The sequence below is a fragment of the Mastigoproctus giganteus genome, chromosome 9 (assembly GCF_048544385.1).
Source record: "Mastigoproctus giganteus isolate SK-2022 chromosome 9, ASM4854438v1, whole genome shotgun sequence".
In the NCBI taxonomy this organism is placed as follows: Eukaryota; Metazoa; Arthropoda; class Arachnida; order Uropygi; family Thelyphonidae; genus Mastigoproctus; species Mastigoproctus giganteus.
This window is the reverse complement of record NC_143583.1, coordinates 143965616-143980111: the sequence shown is the minus strand read 5'-3', so window position 1 is coordinate 143980111 and position 14496 is coordinate 143965616. Positions and strand designations below refer to the sequence as shown.

Below are 14496 nucleotides of genomic sequence, written 5' to 3'. Positions count from 1 at the left end.
AAAAAAAAAAAAAAAATTCCAAATCAGTAGGTCTTTAACGTGAAAGGAATCATAGAGCAAATAATTAGGACAACTGAGATGAGCAGTGGCTGAAGAAACCAGTAATTGGGATTCTGTCAGAAAAAAGTAAATGGAGATTGACAGACTGTAGGTGGAAATAGAAATCATAGAGATTGGAACTGAGACCATGAATTTTTGTGAAATAGATGAGGGAGTAGAGAGAAAGAGGGTTAGATATTTTTGCAGATAGGCTTGTTCCATTAGTTTAACTATTCATGATGCAATAGCTTTGGCAATTGTATCACAGCATTTAATAAATACTGTGAAATTTGAGGGGGTGGACATGTTGCACCTAGTAATGAAATTTTTAAATACGGCACATGATATAACCAGCTCCTTGACAAAATGTGGCCTCGACAATGCTCCTCCCCATGTACACACTACTCGGATTCTCTCCAGTCACTAGCTGTCAGAGAGGCAGTAAGATAATATACTAGCTGATTTGGATGCCTCCAGATAGTTACTAATAGGTTTGGTCTGGTAGACTATCTAGCAGCTGGTCTCTGAAAACCATTTTAGAGCTATACCCTTGAAATGTAAGGAATATTGGATCTCACCATTATACCCATCATAGCCACCAGTTCCACCTCTCTTCCATCCCCTCATCTCTTCCATACTGCTTAATGGAAGAGATGGTGTTGCTTGAGCTTTTCTCTGGAAACTAAAGATAGGTTTCACAACTTCAAGCTTCCAATACCATCAGGTTGCAGTGGTGGTATTACACCAGTTGATGAGAATCATCTACCACTTAGTATTGTGTTGATGTTAATCATCTACCACTTAGTAATTGCCTAGTGACACAGAGTGGCAGCATGCTTCAGTGTAGTGTGGTCACCTCCAGCATACTTGGTGCAGTGTTTCAAGACTTGCATACAGGGAGAGGGGAGAGACCCCGGGTTACTAACAGTACCAACACAATGAAAGTGCAAAGGACTTGGTTGTCACAAAATGACCAACTTCACTGAAATTTGGTCCACCTGACCAACAAGTGTCATCTGTTCAATCAGCATTTTAGACTCCCAGGTAGCAAGCCCAAACTTGTTATACCTGAGAGAATGTCTGCGACAAGCCTCAAGGACCACCAGACAACTTGGTAACTAGAAATCTTAGCAGGGGGTACCTGATTGAGGTCTATAAGACTGAAAGGGTATAGTAAAATGAAAAAGGCAAAATTTTCACTGTTATGACTTCAGAACTTGGGGCCACAAATTCAAATTACAATGAAAGATTTAGACTGGACTGAAGGAAGTTTTCTTTAGTCAGCGAGTTGCTTGAATAAGTTACCTCCATGAATAGTTGAACGAACAGTTTACAGAAATTCAAAGGATAGCTGGATAATTGCCAATGTGAGGATGGAACAAGGGTTTCAATTTTTTTTATTATTTATTTTATATGGCTTTTTATTTTTATTTTCTTATTTTATTCTTTATTTTTGGCTAGCACGGCAAAAGCCAGTGGCTTCCTTCACTAATACAAAGGAATAAAGTTTTCTTTCTTCATTGATTATTATGTTGTTTACATTTCATTATGTAAAAATGAAGGATTTAGCTAGCCTTGAGAAATATCCAGAAATAAAAAAATGTTTTTGTTAAGTACAAAACACCATTACCAATCTACCTAAATCACATAACTTACTGATGAAATTTTTAAGAAAACTGTTGTAGATGGACACAGCAACATACTCATGTTATTTATATACTTAAAAAAGGGGGGGGGGGGGGGCAGCATCAATTAAGGCCATGAAAGCAGTAAATGAGTGGTGGTGGTGGTGGTAGTAGTAGAGGCATATGATGCAAGAAAGCAAGCTTATGTAGCATCATCCAAAAAAAAAAAAAAAAAATTTCACACATCCATTCCCTCTAAATGTTTGTTCAGTTCCACTTGCATTAATTTAAGCTATCAACTTCCCGCTGGCTAAGGGCAAATTTACGCATGTCTATTCTACAATTGTCTTTTGTTAATTTGAATTTATGGCCTCCCTCAGGTTCCTAATCTGAGAAAGGGAAGAATCCCATCAGAATTAAGCGTGCTGAACCCATTAAGGTCTTATACACCTCAATCAGGTCAGCCGCTGCAATTTGCAGAACTTAATCCTTTCTTGGTAAGAGGACCCCCTTTGTTCCCCCTCATCAATCTTGTTGCCCTTCTTTGTACTCGCTCATGCAACTCTACATTCTTCCTAAAATGAGGCCTCCAGACCTGTATGCAGTACTCAAGGCATGGCGTGACCATTGCCTTATACAAAGGGATAATCACCTCCTTTTCCCTACTAGCAAAATTCCTGTATATCATTGACAATACCCCCATGACTTGCTCTGGCAGTCTGTCTACATTGCTCAGAAAACTTCATATCTGAATGACTTTTTCATTTTCTACCAGCCTAAGTGTAGTACCACACAGTTGGTACGTTTCTCTGGGGTTATTTCTACCCATATGCAGTACTTTGCATTTGTCAATGTTAAACTTCAGTTGCCACTTCTCAGTCATCTGCCCAACTTTTCTAGATCCTGTTGCAGTAGCACACTGCCGTTACTGTCATTAACAACCCTGCCAACCTTTGTATCATCTCCATACTTGGACATTAAGCCTGATATACCTTCATGAATATCACTAATAAATATACAAAACAACAGCGGGCCCAACACCAAACCCTGGGGGCCTCCACTAATAACATTAGCCCAGAAAGAGCAGCATCCATTGAGCACCTCTCTCTCTCTCTCTCTCTCTCTCTCTCTCTCACCCTTTTATCCATTGTAGCAACTTGCCCTTAATACCATACTGCTCCAATTTGTAGTCTTCCATGCACAACAGTATCGAAGGCTTTCCTGAAATCCAAGTATATGATATCAAAATTAGTTTTTGCATCCATTTCCTTTGTAACCACATCATAGTATCCAATCAAATTTGTCAGACAAGACTTTCCCTTAACAAACCTATGCTATATATGAACGATTACTGCAGTGTTATCTAGATGATCCTGCAATGCTTTAACCAGTGACACCATTATTTTCCCCGGGAACAGAAGTTAAACTAACAGATCTGTAATTATTCGTGTCGCCTTTTGATACTCCTCTGTGAACTGGGGGATACATTAGCACATCTCCAGTCCGTGGGGTCCAAGGAAGCTCTCATAATTATGGCTAAGGATTTGCGTACTTCCTTTGCTGCCTCCTTTAATATAACTGGATAGATCCCATCCACCTCAGGTGCCTTTCTTATGTTTAACTTCAACAATTCTTCCTCTACTTTGCTATCAGTTATTACAAAATCATTAAGCTCCCTGTTAGAGTTTAATAAGCTTCTGTCCTTCACTTCTCTAAAGAATTCTGCATGTGTAAATGTGTGAATGAATAATAAAAAAAAGCAGCAATACAAAGTGAAACAGTGTGCTTTGTGTAATCTTGAAGATAAAATCAGTGTGGCATGAAGTACATGCAAGTATGCACTTCAAGATGGCAAAATTCAATAACTATATAAATTCAAATAACTAGAATGAAATTGATGTTCTTTATATAAGTTTTCATGAAAAAGGTAACTATAAAACAGTATACCCATCAGAATAAAGATTAGCAGCTGTTGAATGCTGGTCCTCATCATCATAAGATTTATTACATGGTGCAGGTGGTGATGTCTGGCGCACTTTCCCTGAGCTTAAGTCAATTACTGTTGCAGGGAAAAAACTTTGCAAAATATCTTCAACTGGCATGTCAACTTGACCATTTCTATCCTGAAAATAATTACTGGTTAAATGTTATCAACTTTTTAAAACCTCGGGCAATGAAAAATCACTAAATAATAAATCATATCAGCAACTATGTAAAGCATCACATTAGAACATCAAAATTATCTGAAGTTTCTGTTTTTTTTTTAAAAATATGTTTCTACTTTTGCCATTACTTTTAAATATCTCAGCATCATTATATTATATTACATAATACAAATATTTTATTTCTGTGCAAGTGTGTTCCTAGGCCAACTTGCATGTTTTGCAGGCTGAAAAACTCAGAACAACTCAAAAAACCACCCTACTCCTTTTACCTGACATCAGTCACTACAGCCTTGAATAAAGAGGCATTTAAGAATTCCTTGGAGATGGAGGAATTCCCACACCTTTCCAAAGGACTAAAAAATGGAAAACCACCATAAGTTGCAGGAAATATTTTTACCTTAGAGTTAATGTTATTTGTTATTTGATTTTTAGGAACATTAGCAACTACGGCCATATTGCTCCGGGATATGCGGTGGTCATTCCCTGACCTTTCCGCATCATCCTTATTTGGTGGTGACGGGCTCGAACCCCCGTCTAATCAAGAAGCGTGTGCTACGCACTGCTGCTCCTTCCCACCTGGCTACGGAGGCGCCTACCTTAGAGTTAATGTGCACACCAGAGTTAATGTGTGCAAAGTCTGAAAGTTACTCCACCTTGTGACATTCTTACAGACAGCTAACTGATTTTTCAACTATGACACAATAGCAACTTAAGGACATTCTAAACCAGTCAAAGAATGTTAAAATCTTCCTTGGAATTGGAAATTTCTTTTGAAGTTGAAACTACTGTCGATGTGACCATGCAATACCAAAGAGACAACAATAAGTGCAAGAGTCAATAGAGAACTGTATGGCAAATATACTGTATTCTTTCTTATCCAATCCCTAGCATAACAGTATACTAGGGATTGGATAAGAAAGAAACACTCGATTTATATTTACGTAGTTGTTGACTCACTCAGTAAATATATATTGACTCTTGTCATATTGTGATAATTTGTATGCATTTCCCACAGTGCATACAAATGCACTGTGGGAAATGTTTAAACAAATTATCTTCAAAGCTACAAACATATTTGTTCCTGTGGTAAAGTTACACAAAAGGACACCAAAATAACATCTGTAAACTCTCTTTTCACATCCATTTTATTTTGGTGTCCTTTGAGCAGAGCAAGGTTTCTCAAAATGGAAAGTGGAATGCAACGTGCTATCATCGGCAAAATTATGGATAGGATTTCCAGTCAATGGAAGAAGGTCATTAATATACAAGAGGAAAAGAGTGGGGGAAAGAACTGAACCTTGGGGGACACCGGCATTAGTGGAGAAGTTAGAAGACAGAGAGCCTTCTACCATCACCCTCAGTGAGCAATCAGAGAGAAAACTGGATAACCAATTACAAAAAACAATTGGCAAACCATAAGATGGAAGCTTGTTTAGAAGACCTTTATTCCAGACACGATTGAAAGTCTTTGAGATGTCAAGAGCAACAAATAGTTGCTCTTGACATCTCGAACCTTTCCATTGAATTAGTCCATAAATGGGTAATATAAGCCAGAATATCACCAGTGGATCAACACTGACAGAATCCATACTGGTGATCGTTGATCAGATTGAAGGTTTCTAGGTAATTTAAGAGTTGGCAGTTAATTGATTTCTCCATTACTTTGGAAAGAGTAGAAGTAACTGCAATGGGATGATAATTGGATGGGAGGGATTTTGTCACCCTTTTTGAAAGGGTGACAAATGGATATGAGCAAATTTCCAAGCAGAAGGAAAAACATCTTTGGAATAAGAAATTGAAAAAAGGTGACATAGAACAGGAGTAACTTCTGGAGCATAGGTTTTGAGAACAATTGGAGAAATACCATCAGGACCTGGAGCTTTCTTAGCATCAAGATTCATCAAAATCCTTCTGACATCCTTTTGACGGAAGACCACAGGAGGCATTGAATGGAGCGTGTTGGGAAGTGTTTAACCAAGATCATTAATACATGAGTTGGAAGAAAAATGGGATGCTAGCCGGTCAGCTTTATCCTGGAAGTGACAGGCTGGTTTGGACAGAGGTGAGAGAAAAGATGGGCAAAATTTGTGGCCAATAGCTTTGGCAAGAGACCAGAATGCTCAGCTACCATTAGGGCAAGAAGCAAGTTTTCTGCCTTAGCCTGTTCAGACTGTAGTTTGGACTGATTAATAACTGCTTTACAATTGTTGCGAGCTTTGGTGTAGGCAGAAAATGAAACTGAAGAATTAGAAACATGCCAATTACGATATGCAACGTTCTTCTCTTGAACAGCCTTAGCACATTTATTGGAAAATCAAAGTTTATATAAAGGATGAGATTTTAAAGTGGAGTGTGGGATAAAGGATTCCATTCCTGCAAGAATACTTTCACTGACACGATCTGAGCAAACGTTGACATCTGAAATTTTGAAACAGTAATCCGACCAAGGAAAAGAAGAAAAGAAATCTCGCAGGTCATCCCATTTTGCATTCCTGTAATGCCAAACAACACGAGGTTGGGAATAGCCATGAGATAAAGGCTCCATTGGAGAAGAGACAATCACCAATTTGTAATCTGAAGTGCCTAAAGGACCTATCACTTCGACCATGTACTTAGAAGGGTTGTTTGTGAGAAAAAGATCAAGCATGTTGGCTGTATGATTAGGATTGTCCGGTATTCTTATAGGTAAATGAACAACCTGTGGAAGGTCATTAGTAATGGCAAAAGCCTCAGCATATCGACCAGCTGGGTCGGTGTGACTAGAAAATGGAAGCCAGCTCTGAGTTGGGAGAATGGTAGAGATTTTAAGCCAGAGAAGATCAAAGAGAGGAGATTCCAAATTGCCAATCTCTGACAGGGAATATCAGAACGGACATATGCACAAGTACCACCTATGAGGTGAAAGGAATCATACAGCAAATAATTTGGGCATCTGAGATGAGAGTAGTTGAATCAAACGATAACTGAGATTCAGTCAGAAAAAGTGCATGGGGTTTAGCAGACTGCAAGTGGAAATGGACATCATTGTGATTAGAATTGAGACCATGTATATTTGTGAAACGAATTAGGAAGTCATTTCACAAATATACAGAAATGAAAAAGTGTTTCGGAGGTTTAGATCTTTTCGCAGATCTTTTATACAAGGGGACAATCACCCTCTTATTCCTGCTAGCAAAATTCCTGTATATCATTGACAAGACACCATAAGCTACTCTTGCAGCCTTTTTGCACCGCTCAGAAAACTTAATATCTAACTGCACAATTACCCTCAGGTCCTTTTCATTCTCAACTATCCTGACTGTAGTAAAGTACTGCATAAGGGTTACTGCTACCCATATGCGGTACTTTACATTTGTCAACGTTAAACTTCACTTGCCAGCTCTCAGCATATCTGCTCAACTTTTCCTGATCTTGTTGCAGTAACATGCTATCATTATTGTCATTAACAACCCTGCCAACCTTCTTAGCGTCTGCAAAGTTAGAAATTAACCCTGATATACCTTCATCAATATCATTGATAAATACTGAAAACAATGGGCCAAATCGAACCCTGGAGGACTCCACAAATAACATTAGTCCATGAACAACAGTGTCCACTAATAACCACTCTGTCTTCTCCCACTCAACCATACTTTTATCCATTATAGCAACTTGCCCTTAATGCCATACTGCTCCGATTTGTACAGTAGTCTACCACATGCCACAGTATCAAAAGTGTTCCTAAATCTAAGTATATGATATCAAAATTATTCTTTGCATCCAATTCCTTTGTGACCACATCATAGTATCCAATCAAATTTGTAGGACAAGACTTCCTCTTAACAAACTCATGCTGTGTTTGAACTATAAATGCAGTCTTGACTAGATGATGTATCCAACAAAAACCTTTAACCCCAGGGGCTCACATCTGGTGAGTATGGGAATATCATTTTTCTCTTTCTTGGTGATTCCCTTCTACTTCTGACACACACACACGCGCACTCACTCACTCACACTCTCTCTCTCTCTCTCTCTTCTCTCTCTCTCTCTCTCTGTAAGACTTCCCCTTAACAAACCCACGCTGTGTCTGAACTATAACTGCAGCCTTGTCTAGATGATCCTGCATCGCTTCCTTAATCAGTGACTCCATTATTTTCCCTGGAACAGAAGTTAGACTAACAGGTCTGTAATTACCCATTTCACCATTCAGTAGCACACACTCTTTGAGTAGACCGGGGTTCAAGCCCCTGACTGCTAAATACGGTCGATCTGCCAACCCGCACTGGACCAGCGTGGCAGATTATGGTCCATTTCCCTCAGCATGAATTGTTGAGGAGGCTTCCATCCTGCAGTGGGTTGATAATGGCTGCACTTTACTTTTTTTTTTTACAAAGGAGATGTGCAAATGTGTCCCCAAATGTATCTCCAGTCCATGAGGACCTCCTCCCCTGAGTCCAAGGAGCTTTCATAATTATGGCTAAGGGTTTGCTTACTCCCTTTGCTGCTTCCTTTAATATAACTGTATAGATTCCATCCACCCTAGTTGCCTTCTTTATGTTTAACTTCTAGAATTTCTCCTCCAATTTGCTCTCAATTATTACAAAATCACTTATCTCCCTTTTAGAGTTGATAAACTTCTGGCATTCCCCTCTTTGAATAACTCCTCATGTGAATATAGATGAAAAATACTCATTCGGTTTATTAGCTACCTGAGCATGATCATCAATAGTCAAACCATCTATGTTAAGTGGAACAATCTGATTCATCCCCTTCCTTCTAGAGTTTGCATAAGTAAAGAACTCTTTGCTGTGTTTCTTTGCCAAAGATTTCTCATAATCTGCCTTCACCTGCCTAACCTCTTTTGTGACTTGATTACAGACTAGCTTATATCTGCCATAGGCTTCTGTGTTGCCTGATAATTTATATGCATCCCATGCATTTTTCTTCTCTGCCACGAGCCGCATTAATTCATTTGAAATCCATTTAGGCCTAAATGTTGAATAGTATTTCTTAGTTGGTATGAAAAGCCTAGTACCCCTCCAAGATTAAGTCCCTAAAGGTTTCCCATTTAGAATTCACCATTGGTAACATCATCACTTGATCCCACTGTATAGAATTTAAAAACTCTGAGACCACTGTAGTCACCTTTACGAAAGCAAAAACTCTTCCCCTTACCCCTGATGGTAGTTACATCTTTAAGTAAATCCCACATCAGTACACCCTGATCACTACCACCTGGTGGTTCCTTTATCTGCAGATTTTTAATGCAAGCATCGCTGCTGATAATCAGATCAAGAGTTTTACTCCCTCTGGTTGCCTCTCAAACACGTTGCTGTAGAAAACAGTCATCCAATAAATCCACAAAAGTCTTGCTAGTGTGCGTGTAAACTCACAAGTTCCAGTAAATATCTGGAAAGTTAAAATCCCCCATTATAAGACATTCTGATTTACTGGCCCACTATTTCTCTGCACAATCTCTCATTATACGCATGAGATTCATTAGGCCTATAACACACACCTACTCTCATTTTCCCTTTCCCAGTGCTTATGTCACACCACACTCACTCAAGATTGCATTGTCCATCTGTGTCAACTGATGTACTTCCATAGATTTTATGTTTCTTAACTAACAGCATAATCTCTCCTCCCTTCCTACCCTGTCTGTACACATTGTACTCACCAAATTCCAATTCTGCACTGCTTATATCTGTTGTGCCGCATGGGGGTGCACACTGTGTGCGTTGTCGTGAGCCCACACATGAGCATTATGCTGAATGAATGAGTCTTCCGGAGTGAAATAAGCCTCATCCGTGAACAAAACATAGGCTGGAAAATTCATGTCTTGAACACTTTCTTGGAGAAACCACTGCGCAAAAGCCACACGTGCAGGATGATCTTGGGGGAGCAGTAACTGAACCCTTTGGAGATGAAAGTGGTGTAAGGAATCGTCATGCCAGACACACTGAACACTGCGAGACACTCCTAAGGCAGAGGCAACGGCACATGTGCTGGCAGTATGATTATTCTGGACGGCATTCAACACACTTTCTTCCATAGCGGGAGTTCACGTTGAACGTGATCTGCCCGCACTACTCTTGTTACCTCTAAATGACCCATAATCGCACAAATTTTGATGCACACGCGCAAACAAACGGTGGTCCGGTACATGTCTGTCTGGGAAGCATTCTCCATAAATTCGTTGAGCGGCTCGTCCATTGCCCTCTGCTAATCCATACACTAGGTGCATGTCTGCCAGCTCACAGTTCTTATATCGATGCATGCTCTTCGTGCGGCGACTACTGCTTGAATTAGTAAACTGATGAACAGCGCCGTCTACCAACTTACAGTGATGTTTCTGGTTATGGGTTCCTATACGATTCACATTCCATTAGATATTACCTACCTCCCCTAAACGTTTGTACCAATATTTTTGAGACACCCTGTGTATATATATATATATATATAAAGAGAGAGAGAGAGAGATATAACTGGTGCTTACTGTGTGTGTGTACAGTAAGCACTTGTTATAGTGATCACTGTTTATTAGAATCAGCCGCTTTGGCGAATCAAATTTCAAAGAACCGATTCAGATCAATAAAACACACTACATTTTCATCATAATAATTTTGCCAAGGAGGAGGAAAATGAAGATGAACAAATACCAGTCGCAAAACGGCAAACTCGTGAAGCTATAGCAATCCTGAGGAAAGTGTTAGAAGAAACTGGTGCAAGTGATCTGAATATAGACTGTTACACAATATTGAAAAATCTATAGACTCTGTAGTGATAATTAACCTGTGGATAATTAACAGAGTATCAATGGTAATAAATAAACTTTTGTTTATTACCATTGATACTCTTTTTCTGTTTTGCTAATTCTATATTTTTTCTCCATTTTTATCACTTATTTCACATATGTTTTTATATATATACAGTAGAACGTTGGTTATCCGGAATTATTTGAAAGGCTGATCTTTCTTCTATTTTTCATTAACGGTAGTACAGTAAGTGCCGGTTATAGTGATCACGTTTGCAAATTGAATTTTGATTATAATAAAGTGAAAGAGCAAGTTTACTACCTGTTTATAACATGTTTACTACCCAATTGTACAAAAAAAAAAAACTGAATAAACCGAAAACTGCGAATTGTTTTTATTGTTTTATAGTTGTGACCTCTAGAATTCTGTGACCTTCAGAAATGTGCTTTCTCGGAAACCATGAGTGAATTTCCGATTAGTTTAGCTCTAGATTCGGTAACAATAATATTGGCCCAAAACTGTGGCATTTATTATTTTTCTCAATTTTTTACGGAAAAAATGTGAACAAAAAGAAAACACATAGTTTTAACATTGCAACAAAAAATGGAAATTATTAATAGAATTAGAAAAGGTGGAAATCTCTCCAAAGAGTTTAATGTGGGGACTTCAATTTAAGACATCAAGAAAAATTCTAATGGTATAACAGAATTTATCGATTATGGATAGTGAAAGGAGGATCTAGAAGGAAAAAGATCGTATCAAAACCTGAAATTGTCACTTTAGGAGAGGGCACTTTATTTTATTTTGTTTTCTTCAGAAGCAAAGTTTAGGTGAACCAGTATCTGGCCCAATGTTGTGTGAAAAAGCATTGAATTTTAATCGAAAATTAAGAGGCAATGAAGATTTTAAAGCAAACACAGGCTGGCTGAAAAATTTTTAAAAAAGACACTGTATACGTGAACTAGACATTCAAGGCGAGAAACTTTCTGAAGACGAATCGGCAGGGGTGTCCTAAAAAAGCAAGTTTACTTCAGTTAAGCAAATTAAGAAAGAAAACGTTTATAATATTTATGAAACGGGCTTATTATGGAAAGCATTACCAAGACAAACCCTAGCCACTAAAAGAGAAATGCGTGCACCAAATGTCATTGGTGCTATGCATGCAAATGTCATTGGGATGCACAGATTGTCCATGCTCGTAATCGGTAAGTCAAAAAAATGAGAGCATTTAAAAATCTTTGTAATTTTACTGTTTTGTATAAAAATAAAAATGCTTGGATGGATGTTTCTGTTTTCCGAGATTTTTTTTATTTAATTAATCTTAATTATTTAATTTAATCGTAAGGTAAGACTAAATTTATTTAATCTTACTGGAAAGTAAGATTAAATAAATTTGGCTAACCGGAAGACGTCTGACATCAATTATTCCGGATAACTGACGCTCTACTGTGTATATATATAAATATATATAAGTGCGCGCACGCACACAATACTTTTAAGTTTATTTCTTATAGTACGTAAGACTTAATTTTAAGCTTTACGTGTATAAGGAATAAACTTTCAGTTGTACTGCAGTTGTAGATAGTTGTATGCTATTGTAAAGATTATCAATTACACATTATATGCACATTATTAGAATTAGAGCATGATCCTATTTAATTTTTGGTTTGTGTTTGCTGTGTAATTTATACAGCATGCAGTGGAATACGGTATTAGCATTAGCATTAGTAGAGGCATATGATGCAAGAAAGCAAGCTTATTCAGCATCAGCCAAAAAAAAAAAAAAAAAAAAAAACAACTCCCATTTCATCCCTCCGTTCGCTCGAAATACCTGTCCAGTTGAGCCTTAAATTTGTTTAGGCTATCAACTTCAACAACAAGTGATGGAAGTCGGTTCCACCAACCAACCACCTGCTGGCCAAAGGCAAATTTCCGCACAACTATCCGACATCCGTCCTTCCTCAATTTGAATTTATGCCCTCTGAGCTGATTATTCTGAGCAAGATGAAGAATCCCATTGGCATTGAGCATGCTCAAACCATTCAAAGCCTTATACACCTCTATCAAATCACCTCGCCGGTGCCTAGTCTCCAGACTCTGTAATTTGCAAAACTTAAGCCTTTCTTCGTAAGAGCAACCCTTTGTTCCATTCACTAATCTTGTTGCCCATCTCTGTACCCGTTCCAGCAGCTCTACATCCTTCTTGAAATGAGGCCTCCAGACCTGTATACAGTACTCAAGATGTGGCCTAACCATTGCCTTATACAAGGGAATAATCACCTCCTTATCCCTGCTAGAAAAATTCCTGTATATCATTGACAAGACACCATGAGCTACTCTTGCAGCTCGTCTGCACTGCTCAGAGAACTTCATATCTGCCTGCACAATTACCCCCAGGTCCTTTTCATTCTCCACCACTGTCAGCGTAGTACCGCAGAGTTGATACGTTGCTCTGGGGTTACTGTTTCCCACATGTAGTACTTTACATTTGTCAATGTTAAACTTCATTTGCCACCTCTCAGCCCATCTGTTCAACCTTTCCAGATCCTGTTGCAGCAGCAGCATAGCGTCAGTGGTGTCCTTAACAACCCTGCCAACCTTTGTATCATCTGCAAACTTGGACATTAAACTTGATATCCCATCATCAATATCATTCATAAACACCGAAAACAACAACGGACCCAACACTGAACCCTGAGGAACTCCACTAATAACGTTAGTCCACGTTGAGCAGTGTCCATTGATTACCACTCTCTGTCTTCTGCCACTCAACCATCCATTTATCCATAGCAGCAATTTGCCTCCAATGCCACACTGCTCCAATTTGTGCAGCAGTCTTCCATGTGCAACAGTATCAAAAGCCTTTCTAAGATCCAAATATATAAAATCAAAGTTATTCCCTGCATCCAGTTCTTTTGTGACTACATCATAGTATACAATCAAATTTGTCAGGCAAGACCTGCCCTTAACAAAACCATGCTGCATCTGAGCTATAACTGAATTCTTGTCTAGATGATCCTGCAGTGCTTCTTTAACCAGTGCCTCCATTAATTTACCTGGAACAGAAGTTAAACTAACAGGTCTATAATTACTTGTGTCAGCCTTTGATCCTCCTTTGTGAATTGGGGTTACATTTGAACATCTCCAGTCTATGGGTACCTCCCCTGAGTCCAAAGAAGCTCTCATAATTATGGCTAGGGGTTTGCTTACTTCCTTTGCTGCCTCCTTTAATATAACTGGATAGATCCCATCCACCCCAGGTGCCTTTTTTATGTTTATCCTCAACAATCTCTCCTCCACTTTCCTCTCAGTTATTACAAAATCATCCAGCTCACTGCCAATGTTTACTTTACCTACATCATTCCCCTTCCTGAATAACTCCTCATGCGTGAATGTAGATGCAAAATACTCGTTTAGATTGTTAGCCACCTGAGCAGGATCCTCAACCGTTGAACCATCAATATCCAGTGGACCAATCTGATTCATCCCTTTCCTTCTTGAGTTTAAATAGGTAAAGAACTCTTTTCTGTTTTTCTTTGAATCCTTTGCCAAGGATTTTTCGTAGTCTGCCTTTGCCTGCCTAATCTCCTCTGTGACTTGGTTACAGACCAACTTATATCTATCATAGGCTTCCATGTCACCCATTAATTTGTATGTATCCCATGCATTTTTCTTCTCTGCCACATGTCTCATTAGTTCATCTGACAACCATTTAGGCCTAAACCTTGAACAATATTTCTTAGTTGGTATGTAAAGCCTGGTAGCTTCCAACATTAGTTCCTTGAATGCTTCCCATTTTGAGTTTGCTGTTGGTAACATCATCAGTTGGTCCCACTGTATAGAATTTAAATACTGTCTCAGACCATCATAGTCGCCTTTACGAAAACAAAAGCCCTTCCCTTTACCTCTGATGGTAGTAAATCCCACTTC

At 38.7% G+C, this 14496-nt stretch overlaps 1 protein-coding gene across 1 annotated transcript in view; it reads right to left on the bottom strand.

Moving 5' to 3' along the window:
• LOC150080788 (uncharacterized) overlaps positions 1-14496 on the bottom strand; it is a 190404-nt gene that overhangs the window by 79382 nt on the left and 96526 nt on the right. The window contains exon 6 of the mRNA XM_090382064.1: positions 3612-3787. Coding sequence (XP_090238190.1) covers positions 3612-3787 — 176 coding nt within the window. The remainder of the gene's footprint in view (positions 1-3611; positions 3788-14496) is intronic.